This window comes from Varroa jacobsoni, unplaced genomic scaffold (genome assembly GCF_002532875.2).
Source record: "Varroa jacobsoni isolate VJ856 unplaced genomic scaffold, vjacob_1.0 contig03836, whole genome shotgun sequence".
In the NCBI taxonomy this organism is placed as follows: Eukaryota; Metazoa; Arthropoda; class Arachnida; order Mesostigmata; family Varroidae; genus Varroa; species Varroa jacobsoni.
The window spans coordinates 1-27,229 of record NW_019215102.1 but is presented as its reverse complement, the minus strand read 5'-3'; the positions used below and the strand labels follow the sequence as shown (position 1 = coordinate 27,229).

Genomic DNA, 27,229 nt, shown 5'->3' with positions numbered 1-27,229 from the left:
TTTCTTTCGTTCTTTTTTATATATATATATATATATATATATATATATATATATATATATATATATATGTATATATATGTGTGTATATATATATATATATGTATAGTTTGGTGTAATCCACCCATATTTACCTATAATTACGACTGTACTATGTATATAATTATTTTAATTAAAACAGTCGTTGTAGTGGTATTTCATTTGATTCTCGAGGCTGGATTTCGTGCTTTAGATTGCACATAAGAATCGATTGAGTTGACGCGATTTCAATAAGGACTGCCATTTATTGTGTATTACGGATGGCCAATTGTAAAAATAATTTTCCTGTTGTTCAATGTCGCACAAACTTATTTTTACGTGAACCCATCTTTGTGCCCAAACAACAGTAATAAAACAATGTCCATCTCCTGATATTCCGTTTCCTTTCGAATGTAATTTTCTCGTTGTTATCGAGCACTTGATGTAGCGTCGTGCTCATATATTTGCTATTGTTACCGGTGTTTCTGAAAGACTTTTCTCCTTCTTAGGTCTTTCCTGGCCTGCTTTTTTCCTGCAAACGAACACATTGTGTGCACATGTAACAGATGCTATTGTCCTATTGAACAGTTGCCGTTTAGGACGGGTTCAACGTATTTCTAACTAAGGCAATCAATTTCACAATTGATTTTCATTAGAATTCTGCTTGGTATCTGTCGTTCGTATTCGTTGGCTATCGAACAGTTTCGTCCTAAATACAGTCCTGATCTTAGCTTAAAATAAACGCTTTCAAATTAGACTTTGTTTCGGGATAGTCTGTGATAGTCGTTGTTGTTGTTGCAGTCGTGAAGCTGAGTCTTCTTAAATGGTTTCTGTGCTCTTCTCATTGGTTGTGAATGAATCTTGCAAAAATCGCATTGTATAGTGTCGGTTTAAAAAAACTTGCTAAGTTTAAGATTGTACTGCCTGTTAGTAGTACTGCCTGAACTGTTTCTCATTTGACTTTGCGCGAGACGTTACGTAAAGGGTTGCTTTGATTTTTTTTGTGATCGTAGTCCTTTTTGCTGAACAGAATTTTTGCCAGTTTTCGAGCTTATTTTGATGCCTTTCGGTCGTTGAATAAAGGATTACGGACCTCCATCTGACCACCCTGAAAATACCATCAAGAGACATAGAGGCCTGTTTAGCGTGAATAGGCGAAAATCGTTTTCAAGCCACGACATCCATCTTTGAAAGAAAGTTAGCTTTATCTTCATTTTGTAGACAATTTATTAAACGCTGTCGTAGGCAATCAGCACTAATAAATATTTAACATATAATAATATCGAACAGTTTTATTCGATGTACAACGGATCATGTTATTAGCTATGTACCAAATAACCCGCAGTCTAGTATCATACGTATCAACTTGTTAGTGCGGAACAAGACAGACAACATACGTACCGGAGCCAGCCCCGGGCACTCATAGACAGTGTAGTCCTTGTCCTCATCATCACTCTCTCCCTCCGAATGTGAACCCCGCCGGTTAGCAGGTGACGGCAGGACAGCCTGCTGATTCCTGACGCCACGAGTGTGACAGAGGAACGACGAAAAAGGAATGGTAAAAATGTGTTTCGTGTATGTCACTAGAACCTATTTTCCCCGTGTTCAGAAACGAAAGGCGGGCACAGAACTGGGCTGATAAGTGGTTGACATATATCGTTCTCCTTCGGAATAACCAACGCATAATTTTGGCTTGGTTTAGCCGTCCGTGAATCACAACGACTACTTTCGTATGCCATAGCGATCGCCAAGTGTAGCTACACGTGTACTACACTTGGGATCGCTATAGCAACTATTTGAATCCTGAATTGCCATACTTTCCAGTTTCAAAGTTAGCTAGTCAACGAAGCATACCTATTCTAAAACTCATCAGTTTGCTATTGATTGATGTGCCTTTATTAAATTTGCTTCGATTTTCCTCTTCGGAGATATTGGGTTCTTCGTACAGATACCGCCTTCACCGTCGCTTCCTGTACCTATATAGACTCGCACTATTTCCCGCTCATCGAAATATTGTTATGCCATCGCAGCTACGGTATAATTCTCTGAGAACCTGCTCCATCCTTGACATCTTTGTTTGATGAAAGCTTTTAATTGCCTTCTCGTGGAGGCCAGCTGAATGCTGACACAAGTGAAATGATTAATTTTACATACACGTATATACATATGGGTTGATATAAAGAATGGCTCAAACACCACGTGGCAGGTTTTTGGAGAAAGCCTTCAGCGTAATCAGTTCCCTAGCATTGCTTTGATGACTCACGATTGACCTATGTTCTTTGTTATCTTACGTTGACACCGTCCTTCGATTCAGCGATTCTTAAATAGTTAGAATGGGTCAGTTTGGATATGATGAACTGAGGGTTTGTGTTCAAGGTCCAACGTTATTGAGGCTTATTAAGTTGGAGTTAAGGGTTTATTAGTTTTCTTTTTATAAAAGCTTTCTATTGAAGTGCCTATAAGTAATGCCACTACTGTAAGTTAACCTACTGCAATTAGGAACTCCTTTTGATCGATAGGAATCAATGATATGGTGACCAGATTGTTTTATTATCGGTATTGAAACTCTTTCCTTTGTGGGTTTACGGTAGAAAGTAGATGACCGCCAAAACGTGAATAAGTGTGGGTACCGTTTCATCATCACGAATAGATAAATCCGATCCGAAAAACCTTATGGAACTTTCTAGACTTACTTTTCGACAGCGATCATTTGTTGTTTTCGATGCTGGAAGTGATACATTTGGGCGTTCTGGGCAAGTTTTCGATCGGCTGGTGGTGAGCCCAACGCATTTTTGACAGGTCCCGTTACGCCGTAAGCAGGATAATCGACATCTTGCACCATTCTCTGGTTCTGATGAACGCGGTAGACACAGTAACCCGTTGACACGATTAGAAACGCGGCAATGGTACTGCAACCCGCCACTATAGCTGGAAAAAGCCAACAAATATATTCGAGAATTGAACATCTCCTGATTAAGAAATTAGTGCTTTAAAAACAGTGTCATCGCTCAGTTCTTATAGAGGTTATTTTCGAAAGCTGTGTCGTACTATCGCTGATTATTCTAAATGTTCTACGGTAAGCGACATTAATCTTAAATGTAATAAACGTTCCTCAATCCCACCAAAAATAGATCTACTTCGCCGTGCTCAATAACTCTGTCATAGCTTCTTGCTTACATCGTCTGATTTATCACAGGCGCCCAATATTTTTTAAACCTACAGAGACAAAACGGGTGATTTAGAAACCAATGAAGGAAGATATAACATTTTCCATTTGCGCTTTAATTAGGGTCGATCTATTCACTACCCCTGGTTGACTGGAAGGCTATTTTAATTCGCAATCTTACTTTATGAAATGTATTTTTGATTTTTTAGTAAACCACTTAAACAAACACAGTGTATAGATGTTTAGGCTGCATACCAGGGTGAATCCTGATGGGCCCACTTGTTAGCAATAATTGTCTTAAGCCATATTTTGGTATCGGTTAGTGCCTTAAGGGGGACATATTAACACGCTAGAACTTCGAAGCTCATTCATCTATCTCTAACGGAAACAGTAGAAATCGTGTTGAAAGTTTCGTAATCACACTTCATCCATTTAGCCATGCTCGACGCGGTTCCGTCTTATGTATGATCAAGTTCTATACAAAGTCGACATAACTACTGCGGCTCTTGCGTTAAAGATAAAGCCATCTTTTTGCTATACCAGAGTCTGTCAATGAAAATCGACTAACCTAACCTAACCTAACCTAAGATTGAATATTCCCTATCACTAGCCCTGCTTTTTTTTTTTGATACTTGGCATAGTAACACTATGTTATTATTCCTATTATTATATTAGAGTTCAGTTATCAGAATGATATTAATATTCAAGAAGCGTCTTCTACGATTCTCTCTCGTTTATCATACGTGGAAGTGATAAGATTGCCGCCTATGCTTAAGTAGGACACAGCCAGTAGCTTGAGCACTGTAAAGTAATTTGCAACTATCTAAAAATCAGTAGGACATGCTGTGGAGTAAAAAAACGTGTTGGTAGCCATATTTTTTAATCAAATCGTCCTCTTCATATTAGAAAACAATAACATGTATTTCCACTCTAACAAACTCTGTGATCTGTGAGAAATGTCGAATAGATAGTAACGAGAGGTCTCACGACTAAGCAAACTCGTACGTTTCCGTAGGCCTCGCTGAAAGTCTCAACAAACAGCTTATATTACTGTACCTTAGAGTTGAAGTCCGCTGCCTACTAGTAGGTATAGCAATGCGTCTAATTGCTCAGTATTGTGACATCTCTTTGGACCTTAAATTTTTGACGCTCCACACAATTCGAGATAGCATTGAATACGTATGCTGGCAAATATGGAACTACACGGTCGGTTTCCTAATTAAATATTGCAACATTTTCTTTCAATGTCATATTGAAATCTAATTAATGTCTTCCCACAGGGAATACGACCCGCTACGCAGATACTGAGGTTAAGGAGCTTCAATTTTAGCTGACAAAAACAGCGCAAGGCCAAACCTCATCTCTAATGTTGTCCATTTATGTATTTTACACAGGTGTATCTGTGATGTTTCTATTAATCACAATAATAATTAAAATAATACGTCGGTATCATAGTCCATAGATAGTGTTGTGAATAGGTTTAGTTATTCTACAAGTTACTTACCGATGAATTGTAGGTCAGCGAAATCCTCAGCCCTGATGGCGACCTCCTCCTTATCGCGCTGTAATGGCTGCGGCTGGGGCACACGCTCGACATAGGTGCTCGCGCTTTTTATGCCCTCACGGGAATCATCACCAGCGGTGCCAACAGGGACTGTCGCAATGGCCTTATTTACCTTAGTCGGCAATAAGTAGCGGGGAAAATGCTCGGCCGTAATCCGATAGTCCGGGCTATCCGGATCATCTGCGGGATCACTGAAATCTGCAAATAGCCACGAGTAAAAATGACTCACATCTAAGATGGCTGCTAGAAGATCCGCTGCTTCGTATAGCGTTCTACTGCTAAGAATTTGTATCTGACTCTTCGTCGTCAACGGTGCTTCTCCACAGGTTCTAACTACGCTCGCCGTTTTATGAGAGTTCGATTCCTTAGCGGTGAGCAAAATCAGTACGACTTCAGGTATAACGTATTCGAGATACAACTAAGCACGAAATGAAAGTGTAAAATCACACTTAGAAGGAGCAACTATTGAATATTATCAACTCGAATTTCCCGCGTCTCTACATTGCACGTAACGTGTACAAACGGGTTTCTTAGGTAACCAGTTCGACCAAGTCGATGACGATCGTACATACGGCATATGTTATATGACATGAAGTATTTCTGCTAATATCGGGTTTTCACCAACAATAGATCAAACAGTCTTCGCCCTATGAATGTCGCACAAACGACATTTAAAGAATAATAACAGCGACTTATATGTAATAGGTTTAAAAATTAGCTGTGGGTGTCGCGGGAAATCTCGGCGGGATAGCCACCCTTCGAGCTTCCCATCAAAGTACAAGGGGGTAAAAAATCTTTCAAACATACGTATTCGATATCCGCCACTTGGATTTACTGAATATAGAAGGCAACCGTCGTGTCGGTTGTGTGGCTAGGATTGAATATCCGATGGCTAAGACAGTTATTGTATGGATGGCAATTATTAGTGAAGATGCCGGGAGGACAAGTTCCAGGTAAAAGGCTTGATGTCTTCTGAATTATAGGTTTTAATTATAGCATAGTCGAACTGGCGTACTACAGATACCTAGGAAGTACAGCTTCTATCTCGGGCATAAGATATTTGATTGCAATGGACCGTCTCTCTCTCTCTCTCTCTTTTCCTAGAATATATCTCGCTATGCTTGGCTCGAAAACAATGGCTTACATGCAAATCATTCGTAACAGGTATGCATGAATATAACATTTGCTAGCACTGAAGGGATCTGCCTTGGACTTTACACATGACACGCCCAATATGAAAAATGCTTCCAGCAATATCTGTTTTAGTAGGTTTGGTCGTAAGGTTAAGATAAGGTGGCTGACGACCACTGAAAATTTCACGTGTTCTAACTCTAACAACAAATACGTAAATATGAGCACACATTACTTTTTCTTACGCTCTTACACAAATTCTGATTTTTGCCTAAAAGGATGTGAGCAATAGGACAACCGAGTAGGCCACGTGGCATCTGTTTTGCTGCTGCTGCTTTCGACTTGGTTGAATCGCCAAGTGGCCTTGAGGAGCGACGAGCCTTTTCATATAAAAGCACATAAACCTCTTTTCACGTGAACAATGCGCTTCTTTTACGACGTTTGTATACGTGCATTCGTTTATCTAGCTAGCTGAAGGATCATTGCCACTTCACTGTAGCTCGACACTCTAATCTGAAACAACATTGCCACTTCGCATGTCCTAGCTCAAGTAGGGCGCTGCCAATATATCGCTCTACTGCAATTTTGTACGGAAGCTCACGAGGCCAGCAGAGAGAGAGAGAGAATGGCCTTATAAGAGGAAACTGGCCCTTTGCTACTTACCTCTTCAACAAGTGCCTGTCGGAAAGTGCGTCATTATTGGGACCAGAAAAACGAGCATAGATAAAAATAAACACTCGTGCTGGACATGGTAAGCTCGAATGAAGTTCAGATAAGAGCAGACTGAACTGTATGTTGTCCCTGAAGTTAGTAAAGTTATCCAGTATTTTAAAGTTCCTGTATGGCAACGACACGTAGCTCTTGAATTGATCCACGTGTATCTATTTTTGCCCCGCTGAAGGGTGCTGATTCGTTTCGGTGAATACACAGCCAGTTTATCTCCGTGTATGTCATGGCATAGGCGTACGCGTGCTCTGTTGACTGGCTCTGGTCACATTGTCGGGCCCACTACAAGAAGCGTAGGAAGATTCTACAGCCCCAGCAGAGTTATTCGACCAGTGAAAATAGACAGTCGTATACGAGGCACGGCAGACGGTAAGGGCATATTGATTTTTTCCTGTCACGGCCTGCACACAGAAGCTCGAGCAAAACGGAAGAATCCAACACATAGAGATGACGCTGGCCAGCATTTTACGCCTAACCACAATAGCTCTCCAATCTTCAAATGGATAAATGCAAAGTGACTGCTCTGCAGCAGTCCTCTGCGTATTAAAAATTCAATTGGCCATGTAACACATATATAAAAGATTCAAGCTAATTTGGACATCCGCTAACTGTTGTATTTTTGATTCACTTCTTTCTAACGTACCTATCTATTTTTATGGAGCGAAAGATGAAGGAGAGTTAATCTCGCTCATACGTATCGTTAGAGTCAAGAAAAATTTATGCGAGCATGTATAAATATGAAGTGACAGGTTAGGCTTCAACGGTGCCATATTGGGACTCTGTCATCGTTCCTTAGGCATCGCATAGAGTACATCAATATTGTTCCTTGCCTCTGGCATTTTGTTTACGGAGTCCACGATTGGTATCTACAGAACGAGAATGAATTATAAATACTTCCGGTTGACAGCATGCGTCAAGCGTACAAACGATCCTACATTAAGGTCATTGAAAATCACCAATCAGATCATGAAAAATTGCGCGTACCTAACGTATATACTTAGTGTGTCCTGCCTGGCACCATCTAGTACACAGAAACTGAATAGAGTCCATGGTATTTCGGCAGGTAGGCTGAACAACATTTTCGGAATCGCCCAGTACATAGTTGAACGGATTTAAGCTGGGATTCAAATATCGGGTCGGAACCTAGTGGCCTCCCGGCGCACATGTTACAATAGACACATCGAAGTTAACCCACTATTAGGCTGATAGCTTGGCTCGAGGCGGATTTACTTACTGGTTCTATTCTGAGTTGAGGACACGAATGGCACGGACGGTCAATGCAGATTTCGTTACGTCAAGGTTCGTTTCGTTACGAGAAAGATATCAAATAAAGAATGAATTGAACGTGTCTACCGCCCCCCAAGATCTACGAGCCAGTTTAATGATTCTATTATATGCACCGTATGCGCTCAACAGTGCCGTTCAAACGTCCAGCGGTCGAAGTTGATAATAGCGAGAAAATGGCAGACCCATTTCTGCCATTGAAATGACATTCTTAGTCCGTATGTCCTCATAAGGCTCACCTGCATGCAATCAGCACACATTTAGACGACAACAACCTTTCACATGTTACATGCTGCACGTGCGCTTGAGTGCATTAGTTCTAGACTTTTTTGTCAAAATGGCCCGTTAAATTGTCTAAACAAAAAATATATGTAATTAGGAGATCATGAGTAATATCCTTGAAAACACGGGACGAGGGTTAATTTGAGGAACAGCTCTTCTTTAACAATAACAACGTAACTATTGAGCATTTTAATCTCGTTTGATTGTCTATCGTGCCCTCGAAACGTGTCCTTATCGTCGTATGGTTTTCTTTGTATCGTGGCCACGTTTAATAGAAACTATGCTTTCGGGAACGAAAATAAGGGTGAAAATGATAATTTCTCTTTTATTTGTCGCTAAATTTTATTCTAATCTTGTGCGTCTCAGTTTAGTGAAGCTATGTCGCTTGAACCTAATTTTTTAGATCAGTCATACGAGCCTACTTTTGGTCCCGGCAATTTTTACAGATATTGTTTGCCGTCCCGAAACGTTTTATGAAGGGCTGCTCATGAGCAAGTTTCCAATCAGACAAGTACTGTGAGCTCGTCGGCAGCTACTGCCGCCAACGAATTCCACCCAAACAACGATAGGACACCGTATCTTTTGGTCCCTTTCACCTACGTGGGCAAAGAGCAATATAGTGCCTACGACTACATATATTAGTCCAACGAAAGTAAAAAAGCTCTAATTCTAATGTCTCTCGTTCTTTCATTCTTTATGCGGTTACATCAATGGCCCATCGCTATTAGTCTCATTTTATCGCTGGCCGCCCAGTGATGAAGCTACAGTGGGTCGAGGGCCCCCACAACAATTACTGTTACGTAGCTACGACCAAAGAACGATCCGTTCTCGTCAGCGCCGCTACCTTCCTTGCTAATAGAGACCCACGTCAACCATATGTACCACCAATCTGCCTTCTGCCAAATCTATATAGAATATTATATAAGCCCATATTGCAGCCTAACAGATGCGAAGACCCGTACGGCTCACCAGACACACGGAGAACAAACCGACGGATCTAGCGAATCGTGCTTGGGCAACACTGAATCGGTCCTCGTAAGTTTATGTACGCTTCATACTATCAATATATTCTTTTCGATTGCGGAAGTGGCCGTCGTCCTAGGCAATCTCATACCTTCGGTCGAAATGATTCAGACTGAGTCCGTCATCTACGCAGACTTGTACCTACATAGCTATTAGTGCATGGGTAAATGCAAATCTTTTTAAACATGCTCTTTTCTTTAAATGTTGCATAGATATTGCAGGCACGTCTAGCATTATTTTTTAAGGAATTAAATCTTCACATTTCATATATCGATCTGTTGGTTTCATAATTGTCAGCATTTTTTTCGAGTAAATCCTGTCTCCTCAGTTCAGTGTTTCTAAAGAGATCTTATAGCATGTTGGGGAGCTTCCAGCAGGTTTCCTAATTATGTCAAATTTACAGACATGTTGGGGCCTTCAATTAAAAGGATTGTTTCGTAAGGTGAAGCTCCAGAGGAGGAGGTTCATACTTTTGCCGTTGCGTCTGTTCACGAATGTGAGCTCACTGGATATGTTGCAAATAACATATTGTACCTCTCCGTTTTTCTAGTTGGTTACATAGTCAACCCATCAGAGTTATTAGTATACATATGTCTATATAAGATACCTGATGCGTACCTGCATACCCATTCAGGACCGAATTTTACTATCCCAAAAGCAATGTAACCCGCTTCCCAAAAGAAGCTTGAGAACCGTCAATAAAGGAGTACACAGACTTTTGTCACTGCCTGCACTACGGTAGACATGTGAATGCACCATCTCATTCGATCCGTACTTGGCGAACAAGAATTAAGGGCATAAGCGCAAGATAAAAAGATATAAATCGCAACTGAGACGCTTTATAATTCTATATGCATCGCTTATAATGTGCCTTTGAAGTAAATATAAAAGACACGTACGATCATCGAATTATTGCTCGAAAACAGAACATATAAAAATGTTTTATGCGTGACCGCAGATTTTTCCCGTCACTTACGCGCATGTTATTGTTTTGAATCTATAGATTTCCGTCGTCAGTATGTACCAGCGTAAAATATGGGAAGGGTGTAACACCTCACTCTGTTCCAACTTTTACTGGTACTTCATCACTATGCAGGTTTTTATTGGGTTGCGGACACAAATATTCACTGCAGAACAGCATGAACGACGCGTCATGGTGTATCTGAAGGACGGAGCGTCTCCGCAGTACTTCCGATTGCTAACGTACGGAATAGTCTTTGCCGAGCGGCATTACTCTGGAGCAATCTGGCACATATGCTGTCATATAATTCGTTTATTTAATGAGCTGTATGCGTATATAAAGGGCAAATTGCTTTTACTAGTCCCAAACTACTGTTTCCAACAAGGTTTTTTCAATGCGTAAAACCCAGGTAGGTACTAGCGTCGCTTCTAGTTCTCCCCCCACTTTACTGTAAACACCTCGACAAATAGCGATTTCGTCGTCAGACACGCGTACGGGCGTGTGTATATACAAGTAACGAACATAGGATTTCTTTAAGCGAATTCAACTATACGTTACAGTGAACTCCGGATTTGTACAGCTACGGTATTTACGTGTACAAGTTAGATTTCTCTGATATTGAACACATAAGTATTGCATCTATATTTGAAGTGTGGCTTTATCCAGTGGCAAATTGGCGTCAGGTGGACGGGAAATAAGTTGAGCGTTTCCCAGCCAGGCGCCTGCTAAGCTTACTTGCTGTTCGACATTGGTGCCAGGTCTGTTCCTGACAATCATTCTATGATATACTTCGAGCGGTGTTGGCGTTCAGCATTTGTCAGACTCCGTCTTATTTGAATTAACCATTTCAGTATAACAAGGGGCGATAGACACACCTTATGCACATTTTTATATAGAGTGTGCATAGTCAGTACGCTACAATGTCAGAATGAAGCGCCGTCCTACGCTAAGTTCTTATTGAGACATCATTACTAGACAGCGCCTTGGTAGCACTCGGATTATTATCGATTACGGTATCTGCTAGCTATCCTATTATTTTTGCTTTGGGAATACGTTATCTACTGGCACTTCCAAATCTAGGTTTATCCATAGCACTATCCATAGGTGCACCTGAGGAAGTTAGATCCGGGGGGTGAAATTGCATTAGATAGAGTTCAGTTTGTGCAAGCCGATACGATCAGAGTTGCGTACCGGTCCGGTTGCTCAGGTTAGACTGGTCGGCTTATTTAGAACGTAAACATTTCAGTAGGCAAAACTTTGACATGGCGTAAAGTTCACTAGTCGGATAGAGGACTTGCTGCATGGTCGCTTACCAAGTAGGTAGTATGAATTTTCTATGAAACAGAATATGAGATCTAAAAGCCTTTAATAATGAAACAGTCTTTGCGCAACAACAGATTGCACAGAGTTTGTGAGCTTATTTCGCATTCATTATTAGAAGGTGCATAACACGATCGAGTTTAAAGTTAAGAAACTACTGTTTCATATAAAACGCACTATTATTACTATAACGTATAATAAAGTAATGGTTAATGCCAGGTTGAAGGATCTCTGACTACCTATTAGTGTTATAAGCTCATGCGAATGGCTGAAACGGACTCAGTCCCCTTCCGATGATTCTGGGCACTCAGTTTGCCCTGCGTATTTCAAGTATGTAATAGCCTGATCCCGATAGTGCGCGTCGCTGGTCACGCTGCTCTCTTCGTGTGCGCTGTTGTGTTCGTACTTTGAACGTCTTTTATGGTGGCAAGGGGAATAGCTATACCGAAGTTGAAAATGCCATATCACACGCGGCCCGAAAACGTTGATTCGACATTCGCTATGGAGAAGCGGGTCGAGAGACGGTAAAAAACTACCAACCTTGTCCATTTTGTTTTTTCCCACCGCCAAACCTAAAATCCACAGCTCATGAACTTGCTAATCGCTCTCCGCTAAGTTTTCGTAGAGGAAATATATGACGATTCATAGGTCTGTATGTGCGTTGTTGGACGTATGTTGCCATTCGCGGGGTCAATGGTAACAGCGCGGAACGCTCAGGCTATCGGGCGTGGTCGTTCGGATCACTGAGGATTACAATTAGGTAATAATGAAGTGATGTCGTGTGCTACAACAAAGGTATGTATACATTTATGGTACTCTTATACGACACACCCAATGAGAATTACGCATTCGTATGATGATTAGAACACTGAGTTGTAGAGTCATTTTCCTTTATTCTATTTTAAGCAAATAGCATATGACAAGATAATGATGGTCCTGGTGATTAGTATAGGAAATAGGACATCGAGCCTATCAGCGGGTTATCAGGTGAACTATTTTCATCAGTGGCTGTTTTGGCTTTTATTAAACATTTGCTTACAAAAAATCTATTTGTAATATGCACCAGTCGAAACATTTTGAACAGCGAAAAACTTAATTCTTCAATCCTGTTTGCATTCTTTCAATACGAAGAAATACGTCTACTTCAACTAGATGTGAAACTTAATAAATTGGCTATGTTTTCGCTATGCCGTCAAACGCAGCTTGATGCGTCGATCATGGCTTCATGGGGTATCACGGAAGCGAAATTTGCACACGAATATAGTAAACAGCAATTAGAAATAATACTGAATATGTAAATGTTCAATTCTGCCCCCGTGGGCCATTTCGAAATCTGCAAGGCCTTACTTCCAGATCGTTAACCATGGACAACATGAGCGTACATTTAGCTATCACTTAGCGTTGACTTTGCTTATCATGAAAGCACGTCCAGTGACTAGATTGATGCCAAAAAACACCTCGTGAAATTTTATTATGTGATACTAAATTGAAGACAAATAACGTTTTGGAACGGTGTAAGTAATAAATGTAAGTTCACTCAAGCCATCTCTCACTAAATTTCATGCGTTACTGTATCAAGCAGTGCTAACAATTTTCTCATATTATTATTTGTAACCCTAAAAGATTTTATATATTTGCAATAGAGTTACATAAACAAAGAATCCCTTAGCATCGGCTGAGCTTGCTTCGAGTAATTGGGCTACCTGGGTAGCCCCTGCCCACTCTTAAGAATGACTTTCTTTTTAACACCCATCCGTGCAAGTGGGTTTCCTCATCTGTAGGGTGATTACGCGACGTTCAAACGCAAATGTTATCCTTAATTTCGCCTCAGATGTTTTTTCTAATCATCCTTCGGGGAATCGTAAGTAGTACTGGCTCACAGTCGGCCCGAAATAGGTGTAAACGGTTGTCCTTATGGATGTTCACCAACAATATCAACAGGTTCTTTCCAGTATATTTAAAAATAAAATCTTTCTGGGATTGAGCCAAAAAAAAATCTATGGGATCAACGTTTGATGGAAAGCTGGCTTGAGATACTGAGGGTCAAGAGCGGTCACAGGGGTAGCTATTGCATGCGAATAGGAGCTGTATTTGTGGCGAAATGTCGTAACATTAACGGATCATTCGATTACGGACTCATCTAATGGCATTACTCCCTGCGGGAGGTGATCAGTCCCTGTGGGCTAATTAGTATGAGACAAATTGGTGACCATGAACGGCACTTGTTTGTGATGGAGAAAAGTTCTATTCGTTTACAAGAGAGAAACAATTCAATCGATAAACGTATAGGGGAATATTTGTGTAACATATACTGCAGTTCCTCTATTCCTCAGTGCCATGCAGTGCAATGAACCAACATATTCGCTATGGAAACCACAACTTCTCGTGGGCGCAATTTAGGTGTGAAGTTTTAAAGGAGAAGATAAATACGTCGAGTTATAAATTTATTGCTAATAAACTTGACTGTGCAGTGGAAACTTGTAGTGACATCAGGGAAACTTGAAAGCTATTGTTTACGTACAGCGAGCCGAGATCTTCACATCACTTTGGAAACCATGATTCAGGCGTTAGAACGTGCTCGGAACATGTAACGTCTTAATACTCGTACGCATGTCGAACCGTATTTTAAGGGAAAGCTGTGAACTAACTAAAACAAAAGTCAAAGCTCGTTTGCGTTTATTGATTTTCGTAATAAAAAGATCTGTACTGTAAAGAGGGCAAGGCCATGTCTTTGGTATCGCCACTCACTTCGAAAGAGTTGTGGGCAGTATGGGTTTTGAAATTGTGGCAATGACCCCTTTCTCTGTTTTTAATTATAAGGCATAGTTTGTTGAAACATTGAATAATTCGACATATATCTAGTGCGATAGCAAAGCCGTTGGGAGAAGCAATTAGGACTCAGGACTATTACGGATCATTAAAGTAGTTACGGTTGTGTGAAGACTGTGTCTCTGAGATATTGATTAGTGTTTCACCGTTGCTAGCTCGAGAAAAACTTTTCATTCAGCCCTTTGCATAACAGCATGCCCTGTATTTAATATTTGATCCATCGATTCGAAGGACGTTGTCATTCGCCTTGGAAACAGACGGCTGCACTTGATTAAAGCTCCATATTCTGGATGTACCATATGAGTAGCGCCGTTTTCTCATCGTTGTAGATACCCTGTGCGAGCTAGTGCAAGACTAATAAGAAATGCGTATGCTGGTAACCATGTATGTCTGGGAATGATGACGCCCACTTGAAGATCTCGGAGCCCGATAGCTTATACAATTTGGCATTTGAGACCAATTCTTGTCTAGCTCTCATCACATGGGTCAACAACGCAATGGTAGGAAATAGCCCAGATCAACTATACAAAACGTTATTGCTAGGAGATGTATCTGATACGCATCGTGATCGCTTAAAGCGTTTAGAACAAGCTTTCCATGTACGAACTAGAGGTAGAGTTAATTCATGTTAACGGACGCTATAGGAGATCAAATTAATCTTAAAAACCTTATCCCTATATTTACCTATGTGAAAAAAAAAAAAAAAACTGTTCCTACTGTGAGTTTTTTTTTTTGATAAACAGTATCGTAGGAAATAGCCAAGTTACTTCAGCTTCTACGCCGGTTTTTTTTACCGAAGGCCTTCTGCGCTGGTCTGGTACCATCATCTGTTGCAACACTTCTAATTAACGTTAGACAGCGTAAAGCGACATTCTTCAAACTGTATTCAGTCTTAACTGATCATGTCAGTATTGCGCTCGGTGGGAATCTTCCGGCATGTAAATTTTCAGCCCAGTTGCCAATGGGTAAGGATCAGATAAGCTCAACCCGTACGCCACGTATAGGCCCGATAATGGTCTCGTCATTTAACTCGATGTGTCGGTGAAATATTAAGGCTGGGAGGAAGCAACACCTTAGAGCCTGGTTCGGCTACATGACATGTCAATCAGAGTATGAAGAAGATAAACGTACCAGCAACTGTGCTTACTTTCGCATTAAAATATGTTTGCTCCCAGCGAGGAAGTAACTTTCAAGTTAAATATTAGTCACACAAATAAGTTATACAAAATTGGCCATTGAGAAAACCATGTAATTAGCTAATCTTAAAGAGAACCGAGGAGCTTGTTTAGCAAGCTACGCATCGTTCGGGGCCAGGCATAATGTAACGCGACTTACTGATTTTTCATTTCGCTCGATTTGTTTTACCTAGCTATTTAGATATTAATCTCTAACCTGACATATTTTTTGGGCAAGGGCGCTTGAGTAGAACTTTTTTTCGATGGTCGGGTTACCTTATATATTCTTAAAAGCCTTTGTTTATTTTCAGTGCTAAAAACACCTGCAGTCATTCGAAGATTTATTCGAATAGAATTGTGTGTAAATTTTACAGGTTTAGCGTCTTTTTACGCAGCGACCAATATGATAATTGCTTTTCTATAAAGCCTATTGAAAATAATGATATGGTAATAAAGTAGGCGTGCGAATCTATACGAAATAATGCAAGTTACCTATACGGACCCTCGGAGCATATGTAACTATTCTAATGTAAATTATCCTACGTCAGCGGGGGTTCCTTTAAGGCCCGAACACAGGACGAAGTCCAGGCAGCTTCTAGGTCGGCTTAAGTTAATTTCAGAAGTGCGGGTTCCTCCCAGAGCAACGTATGTAAATGTATAAGAAAGACCCAAATTTGAATATTCATTTGTGGATGGCTTTGAATTAATCTATACGCTTACCCAGGCTTTTTTTGCTATAAAATGTTAGCGGTGCGTATGCAACTCTATCCTGTGTACAGCTTTCTTGTAAATGTGTGAAAATCGAGAGCCTTACCATTAAATCTATTGTATGTCCTTGAGCTCGCGAAGCGAACCAGAGCTGATTTACACGGAGGTCAGAGCAACCCTTTGGAACGTATGGTCTTATTATTTTTTGAAAATGGTGCGAGGTATGTGTTAGTCTGGGAAGCTATACAGTTCACCCGTTCCTGGCTTACAAAACGCTAGCAGATGTTCAAAAGTAGGCTTTTCGATCCAGCTAATGAGCCTGATATGATAGTACATCTATTATAACTGCCGCAGGTCCACCATATGATCGGACGCATAGTTCTACTTCGTCACTCTAGTACGTAAATACGCTGGGGCAGTTAGGGCCGGCTATCGCATAGGTCACAGGCCACCGGGCAATTCAAACGAATCCTCGTAGCTGTTTCAAGCTTGACTTGTATTCGCGTCAGATATGTTCGATTATACGGTTATATATATGTATGTACCCTTGCAATCGTCACAGAGATTGGGAGGCGCTAGAACCTGTCTAAGAACTGTTTCACAGCCACTACGTTATATGTTGCCAACTTGGTAGAAGTTCTTAGCAATTAACGTTTGTCTGTGCCTTGAAATCCAAAGCTTTTAGAAAGGTACTAATTAAATACTTTACGAAGAAACATTGTATGGAATGAAATACATTTTTTTTTACAATTATTACAGAATATTTCGTTTTTGAGCGAAACTCCAAGCGCAGTTGAAGGTGGTATTTTCTTCAACAGTAGGGCCATAGGAAGAATGTTTGATGGAAATATTGAGATGAGCTTGTCGATAATGGCCAAGCCTTACGGGCGCGAAGAAGCTGAGATGAGACTATGGGTAATCTGCAAAGGTATCTGAATAATTACACGACAAGCAGCGAACTCAAAAAAAGGTTAGAACGATCCATTAAGAGAAGACAGTTAAGTCGTGGCTTCTATTAGCAGATGTGACGTGAAGAATGCAACACAAAAACATCACAGAATATATCATTTCTCTGCTAGCTAGTTTCTCTTAATAAATGTAATTTATTTTCCACATGAACGTTTGGCTTGAACTCTTTCGAAACCTATGTTACCCGCCGTTGCGGGTACCATAGGTTGCAATAACTTATCTCAGGCAACCAATTGCAGAAGACATATTAACAGTTTGGTAGGTAGAAGTTGTGATCAATAACCTCAAATAGGTATCTCCTACGTTGTGAGACCTTAGATGATATTGTGCTGATTATCGTACCCCATCTAGCGCTTGCCCCTTGAATCCGTCCCTCCTCACCTTCAGACCACGAAATTCTTTCAGCTCACACCCGTTTGGTAAACTAGCTCGCGTAGTTCACCTGACAATTCTGTATACTACAGTATGGTATGTCGACTTACTCTGGGCGTATCATAATTACGTAGTCCGTAACAAGTTTGAGACGGATAGCTTATTACTACACAGCACCAGCAATCGTTCATACCTGTTACTTCTAGAAGGGTTTAAAAGTGTTTCTTCGTTACCAGCTGCGACAGCAGCTGCCCATGGCAACGGAATCCCGGTGATTTTGAATCAGAATTTAAATATTCTTCTAGGAAATATCATGCTGCCCCTTAGCAGTATTTTGTCTTCATAAAATGCTTTAGCTAATGATAACGACGAAGCCCAGATATCATGTAAAATTTAAACGCGATACAACGATACGTCTTTATAAGACTTGTACCCTAATTGGTCGTTGTTTTTCAAAAGGTTTCCTACAGGAGATAACGAGGGGAGTAGACAATCTTTGAAAAATTGGACGACAGCTTTCTCCGATGTCAGGTAAATCGGAACGCTTTACGGAGCTTACGTCTAAAGTATTTGGAAATATGTCACAAAAAACATCGGCAACACCAGAAGTATTTTGTATAACTATCTTGGTAACTGTGTGGAATATATAAGGGCATATTCATGCTTAAAACTATAAAAGAAAGATTTTTACGCATGGTCTTTGTTACTGATCGGATAAGAAGGCATAACAAATTATCCTTGGTACACCATGTGGTATGAATTTTTTTTTTTTTTCGATTTTCTTTTGTTCTTCTACGGTTTCGAGATTGCATTGCGCACCGTGATGTTGGAAAGCCTTGCTGGAATTTTTGTCAAGTGACTGTTTCATCAATGAAAGTTTTATATGATCTGCCATCGTACAGACCGATTCACTAACAACTACGCGCCAAAGACATTGTAGATTAAGCAAAGTCAAACACCGTCAGACTCTACTTAAATTTATAACAACAAAACACTGTTTGTATTTCGAGCCCTACGGCTGAAAGGTGTCGTACAAATCGCTATGCAGAGAAGTGTCATTATTAACGCAAAGTTGGCACATCCCTTCATTTCCGGTCAGCATCGTTCCGGTTTTTTCGTTCCGCATGCGGATGCCTTCTGGGAGACTGTTTTTCTCACAAGCTCCAACTCCCTTAGCCTTTAGCTGCTCAACCGGTACAACAAAGTCCTCTATCACACCTTCTGCTTGCCGATGCTTTACATAATAAGTGAACCCCAAAAACTCACTATTAATGTGAATCAACCAAGAAACAGACGCTGTATCTGTCATACAAAGATAAGCAAGCACGTAAATCTTCCACATGAGAAGTGCAGCAAGCTCTGGGGACTAACAACAGACCCAGCTGCCTAACAAGTTATAGTTCTTCATCTGCAACAACTGTAAACCATAATCAATCCTCACAGAGTTGTAAAATTAAGGGCAAAAAAAAGTCTGCCTTTAACACACCTTTGTCGAATGGTATAGCGTTAGCAACTTCAGTGATTACGTTGAGAACTAGTAGCGCTAACAGCAGCGCGGACCCCAACGGGGGGACCATCGCCAAGTCGGACACCAGCGATACTAATTGAAAAGTTCGGCGTCGCGAAAGAGCGTTTTAGCGTTCCGCTAGACCTACATATGGATCTCACATACAAAGCAAAACGAGTACAACCATATTCCTACGAAGCAAACGACACACGACCGTAGAAATAGCTGTCGGAGGATAACACACAGCTCGGTAAGCACACAGCCACAATGAATAAAGTCGCAACAGGCGGTAAGGCCACTCCAGACAAGAGATCTTTTTTGTTTCACTAACGGCGATCTGCAAGCTTGCTTCACGGGCCTCTTGCTATAGCAAGCAGAATTAGAAGCGAGCTGCCGATAGGGGACGCCATCTTGTTAGCTCCAGCTGGCTTAGGAGAGACAGAGAAGCCAAGCTGGAGCGCGAGAGTAACCATGAGCACCTCTTCAATAATTGGCGCAACTACCACTGCTGCTTCTGCTGGCAAAAACGTTGATCGGCAGACAGGAAGGCAAGTCCGTGTGTAGTATGGGGAGCGCAGAAGCGAGACAAATCATAGCACGAAGAGTAATTGGAGCAGCCTACGAAAAAATGTAAGCCTGATCTCAAACTATTGAGCTGAACGGGCGGTGAACATTTTGTATATCTTGTTATGGACGATCTAGATGGCGAACTGCTGTTCACAGTTGCCTCAAGAAAAGAATATTCCTGAAGATGCTTTTTCGGTTTATTCGATCGAAAAATCCCGACCACTTTAAGAAGCGCTGTTTGAACTAGTTAATTATCGAACAACAAGACTGAGATGGTAACCGACTGTTTTCATATTTACCGAACCGGAAAGCTATAATATACGGGTCTTCAATGCAAAGCAAACGTGTTGCAAACGATTCATTCGAAGCGTTTACATACAGGCTTGCTATTGCACAACCATCTGCACTGAAATATGTAGGAAAACCATATAAATACGATTATTCATTTAATTAAGAAGGCATCATGTAGCACGTCGTAACCTAGGCAGACCTCCTCCTTAACCTTGGAGGACATCGGGCCCTCTCCACCAAAGGCACCAACCCCAGAGATCTTACTATGTTGCGCAGTGCCTTCTACAGACGGTAGTGGACATACGTCACATCGGATTTGGACGCCGCCTAGCGGTTATAGGGCACGGAACCCCTGTCGAAGCAGCTCACAGCCTCTAGCAAAGGTCTCTGAGCTTTCCATAGTTGCGAGGGCCAGAGCGTGAAGCAAGTCCTTGAAGGAGAGTGAAGCAGGCCTGAAGTTCGCCTCGCGGATCTACAGGAACGTGGCATATGGAGCCTATAGCTACAATTAGAGAAAGGTCACTCAAGCCGAAATGTCATTATGCCTTCAAACGAGAAAAAGGAACTCCTATAAATTTCTATAAATTTCCTATAAATATAATTTCGGTCAGTTTCGGCGCCTTCGATGAACATGCATACCTCTAGCTTCCTCAAAGAAAGCTAATTAAGCAACTTGATTTGCACCGTTGATGAACTTAGATCGTTCCATTATGAAGGTTGTTAGTTCACTTTATTCACAGTAACAACACTGAAGTTCTATTCTTTTAGTATTTCGATAGTTCGCTGTCGTGCTGCTTCACAGCGTAAATATACGAAAGTATTTTACAGCAATTGAAAGCGAACGATGTTTATGGCAACATTGATTGCTGGATCAGGATTATGACGATTGGTGCAGGATAATTTTAGATTCAAATCAAGTGTATTATCAAGTATATATTCAAGTGTAGAAACGACTTTTTCTTAAAGTGCTTATTATCAAATAAAATTCAACACAAATCTAGGGAAGTAAGTATATGTATGTAGGGTCCCCTCTGCGCTCCAGGATAACTTGCTTGAAAAGCTTGGAAAGCTTTTCAAAGTGACAAAGCAACTAGTGGAGTGCATCATGTAAGCTGATGGTTTCGCTCATCGTTTACGCTAATCTATCTTAATATCTTGCACCTACAAGAATTAGAACCATATCCGTTCAAAATACATCCATGAGCGTCGAAGGGACTCAGTATTAGAAACTGACAATTGGTCAGAAACATTTTGATTCGTTATTGAAATGCTGCGATGCACAAAATACTGATTAAGTTACCACCACCGTTGGATTCGAACCTGTATCGACGTACAGTCTGTATAATAATAATAATACATGTTTGCTGCCATACTCTCTAGGGTCAGTAGGAAGCAATGCGGACATAATATTGCCTTCATGTCCCCCCTCCCAATATATTCCTCTTTATTGTGAGCGTCTCTTTTACATCATAGAAACTATCGTCGTCGGTGAGAATCCAGCTTTACACAGATCGCGAAAACAGCATGAATCAGGATATGTAACCCTTCCTATGAACCAAAACGCGCAACAATCTCACATATGCATAGGACACTTCCACTATTTTTCATTAATAAATGTCACAGGTTTTACAATATATATATTCGTTCAGTTTCATTGGCAGAGATGATAGCCATTACCGCTTGCTAATGATAAGACTGTACCGCACATGGGCGTCTTTAGACCTACTTGCCGATGGCCATGGGTGGCGTATGCTTCAAGGTATTCCTTTCCGTACAAGGATATCCGGTTATAGCATTGAACTCAAATGCTTCCACGTTTTTGAGCTTTGAGTCACACTAGGACTGCTCACGTAGAAACGAACAAACACGTAAGCAAATAAAGTACAGTGTTATGTGTAAACTCAAAATGTATGCGTCCTGCTTGCTATCTTAATAGGTCCAATGAACACCGAACACTACTGCCTGATGACTGACTCTTGACCTACATGTCGAGGTTGAGCCTGCGCTTAAATCTCGGTCTGGTCGACAAAGTAAATAAAACAAATTCTTCTCAGTACAAAGTTTCATAGGCTAGTACGAATTGTCAGCTAGTAGTATCGAAAAAAGCATTACCTAGTCAGGCCGAAATTGATAATACCGTCTTTTCTATCTGCCTTTTGGTTATGTACCAAAAAGGCCGAGGGCTAGAAGAAGCAAACAAACAGCAAATTCACTTTTATCTATTACAAACAATATAAAAGGCCAGAATACGTTATATGAATACGCTCGTCTGAGTACGCGTTTCCGCTATTCGTACTGCGCTTGTTCGTCCTACTTACGCAGAAACACCCCCCACCTCACGCCCTTCGTTCCAGCTGGCCTATTTTCCCGTCTGATTTCCCGAAATGTTCGCTGAGCTTTCATGCCAGTGCAAATTACGTTAAGGCAACATCCGAGCTATACTTGTTTTTGTGGTCTCTTTTTGGAGGATTCAGGTTGGTTAATAACAGTTAAATTATCTTCCATAAGCTACTATAGCTTAGAGCGTAAAACGGTTGAAACCACATTGAAACGTTTTATGGTTTCATGAAATACCTATAAACAAGGTCGAAGTTACATTCTAATTGTTGTTATACACAATTTTTTAAGCTGGGGTAGTTGTTTGACTGGGTAGGTTTTTTGAAAATTGGCGCCTTCTACTAGCGATTTTTCGTCACATTCGATATGTTTATGGAAACTGCTATTTGATGTTGCTTTTGCAAAGTTTGCGCAAAAAGCTATTTTTAAACAGTTAGCACATTGTGTATAAAGGAACATAATTCCCTGCAAAAATTGCAAGTCGGTAGGTATTCTATGTCTCAGAGATCAGCTGAAGGTTTTCTTTCTTAACAAACTCAGATCTAATCAGAGTAATATATAACAAAAATTCATTCGATTTCAATCGATCAGAAGCGATTTAGAAATTGGAAAAAGATCCTTAAGGCGAGCATGGCTTACCGCCAGTGAGAACCACTGGCGCTCTACGAAACGGTGTTTTTGCGTTTATCTAGACCGTAAGGTTCACTCATAGGATAGGAAGCGTAAGATCTGAACACCTATAGCAGCTCTCGATCAGAAGTATAGTGGGGTCCGATCTTCTGTTTAAAAAGCAACCTCGTATCTCCCTAATAATCGTAAAGAATCAAGAACAGCTGAAAAAAAAACATGAACACTAAAGTTTCACGTTTACTATTGCTTTTATCACCATCAGGGCTGCTGACCATTAATGGTCAACTTTCTCTAATAGATTTAACGATAGAGAGTGTTGTTAAAGCAGCTGATGTGTGACTTACGCGTTCATAGAATCGATAAGACCCAGCTTTTATATGCGTTGGCCGCTTTCTGCTACATACGCTACCTGCGACCCAAGTGCTAAGTGCTTCCAGCCCGTAGTATCATTGATGTTGACTTTGCTTATAAATTTAGTCATTATTTAATTTATAGTCGTCCCATTACTTATCGATATTATTAAGTCACCTGCTATCTCAGCATACACACGCTAGTTTTTAACGATCTTGTTCTTTGGTGCATGGACGTTTCCTTTGCGTCAAGCTTCTGATCTCGTACGGACAAAATCGTTCACGCTGACAAACGTCACGTCGTTGTTTGCTCGATACTGACGATTTACGTTACTGCCAATTTTTGGGATATATCTTCTAACGAGTTGAGACTTAAAGGGCTTAGAAATTTATCAAAATGGCGCAAAAAGTCAGTTTTAATATAGTTCAACTCTTGTTACAGAAATTACCAGTTGTTTGAGATAGGCGAATATCAATTGCCGATTGAATCATCCAGATAAGGTCCAATTTGTCCTGAGACTTCTTGCTTTCGCTTTCAACTTTTTAGCCGTTTCAGACTCTTGGATTTTTTGAACCTTTGGCCTGCTATCGGTTTCAAATTTAGTTGAAAAGGAACTTGCTAGTTAAGGGAAGAGTACGTTAGAAATGGCCAGTTAGTAGTTTATGATCGCCGGGAACGACACGTTTATCACGTGAAAAGAAGTTCGCTAAAAAAACTCTGTTTTTGTTGCGCAAGGTAAACCCATAATTTAGGTGCGTTACCCTGAACATATCAGAAAACGAAGATCACTAAGGCCATTGTTAAAAACACAAAAAATAACATCTCGCAAACGCGGCAAAATGAATGGAACGCGCATGTACGGCTCAGGCGAATAAGCGTTTTGCATATCGCTCTGTTATATATATGTATTATTACTGGTAGGTGGATGCGACTTCGGCTTGCTCTTGCTCACCGAGCCGCATGCCTCATGCTTATCGGTAAAATATCCCGGTAGGATCCTTTTATCGACTTGGCGTACAAAGAAAGAAAAATACATTCATTTCTGTGAAGGTAACGACAATCGCAAGTTTCCGGCATGGGTGTGTGGGAGGCGGATCGGCAGCAATGCTTTAAGCACAAAATCATTTCTGAAATCGTACTTTTCCATTGGGTTAAGCATATCGGGCCTGTACCAAAACCCAATACAGTCCAGGCTTTGTCTGAGGCTAGGTCAGTACATCTACTAGTAGAATGGCTCGTTTGCGCTGCTAAGCTTCCTGCTTCGTATACATACTCATAAATTGCATTTACACTTATCCAGAACTCAATGAGTAAATTGCTACTAAAAAAGGCATTATGTTAATACACATCGAACAAAATCAAACTGGCACCTTGTGCTCGTCCAACGCCTTTCTCTGGAACAAGTGATCATTTTTTTTTTATCTGAAAACTTTGTGGACGCGCTCAAGGAGAACAACAGCTGTGTCAGTCATCCTACCTCCTGAAATTGAGATCGCACATCGGTCTCCTAGGACCAACGAAAGCTTCGTCGCTAACAAGATGGCCGATCCAGTATGAAAGCAAAAGCTCGTTCAATATTAGGGTTTCCAGCTAATACTACGCGTCTTATCTATGACGTTTCTTCTGTTTGTTAGTAGTTTTAGTAGAATCCTAAAAGTCAGTTGTATCGACATCATAACCAGCGTAAAGCGTGTATATTAGGTCTGACATTGCCAGCGACGAACGCTATCATATAGAAGATAGGCACTATCATAGATAACATAATTGAATATATTAACTGTCTTACATTCTTTTAGTACTTTTTTCACTAAAGATCTTTAAGAGAGAACGCTGCTTAGGAAAACATATTTACCTGTTACGCTTTCTATATACGGATGAACGGTACTGCGTAGCGCAAGAGTCTATTACCTAAATTGGAAAGAGCATTCAATGTCATAGTTAACGACAGAGTTACGTCAACTCTGTCGTTCTTCTTTGTATTTAAGAAATCTATATGCGAAAGAGTTTACAGGCTTACGGGAGAATCTTTAGCTACCGACTGTTATTTATACACGCTTGGAGTGAGTGACCTTTGAGATGACTTCCGCAGTGAATGGAAATATATACGGATCCCTCTTAAATAGGCATAGTAAAAAAATCGCTTTACATAAACAAGGATTGCAAACAATACACCTATGTAGGAAGAATTGTTCCGTTGTGTAATAAAATGCCAGCCAGCTTCATACCTATCCTATGAAGCGGGGTCATTCGTAGTTCCTAGACACCATTGAAAAAGTTCTTCTTATTAGAACTGGACGCAGTTAGTGTCTACCGAAGGCGGTCAAAAAGTGCTCGCAACTCATGCCTTATTTTATAGTTTTATAGATCTATTGCAGACTCAAAAATATATTTCAAACTTAACGCGTTGCAATGTCGTGGCAACGCAGAAAAAATATTGCTTTGACTAAGACGTCTCTACGTTTCACCTCTGGATAAAGTCACAATTCATTTCTCTTTGTTGTTATCAAAAAATCATCATGGTATATATACGCCTTCGTATTTCATGTTACATCACTTCCCTATTCTAGTTCGATGAAAGCTATTTATTTCCTAATCTTTTCGATCGCAACTATTTCATTCATTCAACAGTTGGTTATCACATTATGTACATAAAAAAAAGACAGTTTACATTGAGATGTGAAATGACGTTTTTGAAAGAGCCCGCGTATGAGCGTATGTCTACATCCTGTGCTCTACCCAGTCCGGTTTGTTTTTACAATATCTGTGATTGAACTTCTCAATAGAGCTCTTTCCTTAACACTAGCTTCGGACTTTCTGATAGCACGTTTGAAAGCTTTTTGCGATTTCGTTGACGACCGATCTGCGAAGCGTTTTGAAGACAAAGATGCACTACTCGATGTACTATTATCCCTGGAAAGAGTTCTTTGGATGATGCCATGCCCGTTGCTATTGACGCGCGCTGTGCAGGTACAACTTATTTAAGCTGTACTTCGATTTGGATTTCGAGTTCGCAGTAGAAAATTTCTTTAACTAGTTATTAGATTTGTTATTGCACAGATTTTCGTCTGCTAACACTCCTATATAGGTATATACATGAGTGACACGTGTGCAATAAGCCGGTTTTGACCATCGTCGCTTTTTCGCCACTTTAGGACGATGCTGTTAGATCGTCACTGCACAGTTTACAGACAGTAAAATGTATTGATTGGGGGCAAACGGTTGCGGACGATGACCAGAGCGATGCTGGTAAAAATCCTCGAGAAAAAAGATTGCACGAGGGAGGTAGCCATGTGTCGGGGCAGATATTCAGGTCTTGTTTGTTAGGTCGGCGCGATGGCGTTCTGTGAAAGTACAATTGCTGTTACTTTAGACTTTCCTCGAGTTATTTACTGTGCCCTCTCGTCATCCCGCCCCGTCCTCGGCCTCCACGTCCGCGCGAAGGTACCGGCTTCGGTGCAGTAGGCATATATCCGGCTGGAAGGGGTTTTGGCTTGGCTTCTTCGATTCGACGGAGGCGTTCTTCCTCTGCCAACCGTCGAGCCTCGGCTTCCGCTTCCTGACGCCTGAAAAAACAGCAGCAGCAGTACCAACAACGACATTTGGGTGAAAAATAGGTGAACGAAAGGAACATTTAGAGACCATATTGATGCTTACTCGCTTCGAAGCAGTGTAACGATACAGTTACATACATACATAGATAGATTTACATACATACATAGATAGATAGATTTACATACATACATACATAGATTTACATACATACATACATACATAGATTTACATACATACATACATACATTTACATACATACATACATAGATAGATTTACATACATACATAGATAGATTTACATACATACACAGATAGATTTACATACATACATAAATAGATTTACATACATACATAGATACATAGATTTACATACATACATAGATAGATTTACATACATACATACATAGATACATAGATTTACATACATACATAGATAGATTTAAGTACATACACAGATAGATAGATTTAC

The 27,229-nt window shown here is 40.6% G+C and overlaps 1 protein-coding gene and 1 long non-coding RNA gene across 3 annotated transcripts; one reads left to right on the top strand and one right to left on the bottom strand.

Moving 5' to 3' along the window:
- Positions 1-31: 31 nt before the first annotated feature.
- Positions 32-19,475, bottom strand: LOC111272914 (protein cab-1). Of its 2 annotated transcripts, XM_022854586.2 has the most exons (6): positions 19,012-19,475; positions 4,686-4,943; positions 2,709-2,943; positions 1,417-1,531; positions 1,109-1,123; positions 32-547 (listed from the first exon to the last, which is right to left on the bottom strand). In XM_022854586.2, the coding sequence occupies exons 1-6, from the start codon at positions 19,100-19,102 to the stop codon at positions 521-523; spliced, it is 741 nt and encodes a 246-aa protein (XP_022710321.1). In that variant the 5' UTR covers positions 19,103-19,475; the 3' UTR covers positions 32-520. The 2 variants fall into 2 exon arrangements, with proteins under 2 accessions (XP_022710321.1, XP_022710320.1); XM_022854585.2 differs by having other exon boundaries at positions 32-1,123; positions 19,012-19,461.
- On the top strand, positions 12,177-22,762 carry LOC147751794 (uncharacterized). Its single transcript, XR_015315891.1, has 3 exons — positions 12,177-12,267; positions 16,944-18,056; positions 21,540-22,762. It is a non-coding gene; the product is annotated as an uncharacterized LOC147751794 (long non-coding RNA).
- The last annotated feature ends 4,467 nt before the right edge of the window (positions 22,763-27,229 follow it).

Bases quoted from the DNA above. Each gene is read 5' to 3' on its own strand.
- LOC111272914 (XM_022854585.2), bottom strand. From the start codon at position 19,102: ATGGTCCCCCCGTTGGGGTCCGCGCTGCTGTTAGCGCTACTAGTTCTC. The intron at 4,944-19,011 runs GTGTGTTAAAGG...GGCTATTTGCAG, and splicing joins CGCTATACCATTCGACAAAG to ATTTCAGTGATCCCGCAGAT. The intron at 1,532-2,708 runs GTAAGTCTAGAA...TCGTGGCGTCAG, and splicing joins CAAATGATCGCTGTCGAAAA to GAATCAGCAGGCTGTCCTGC.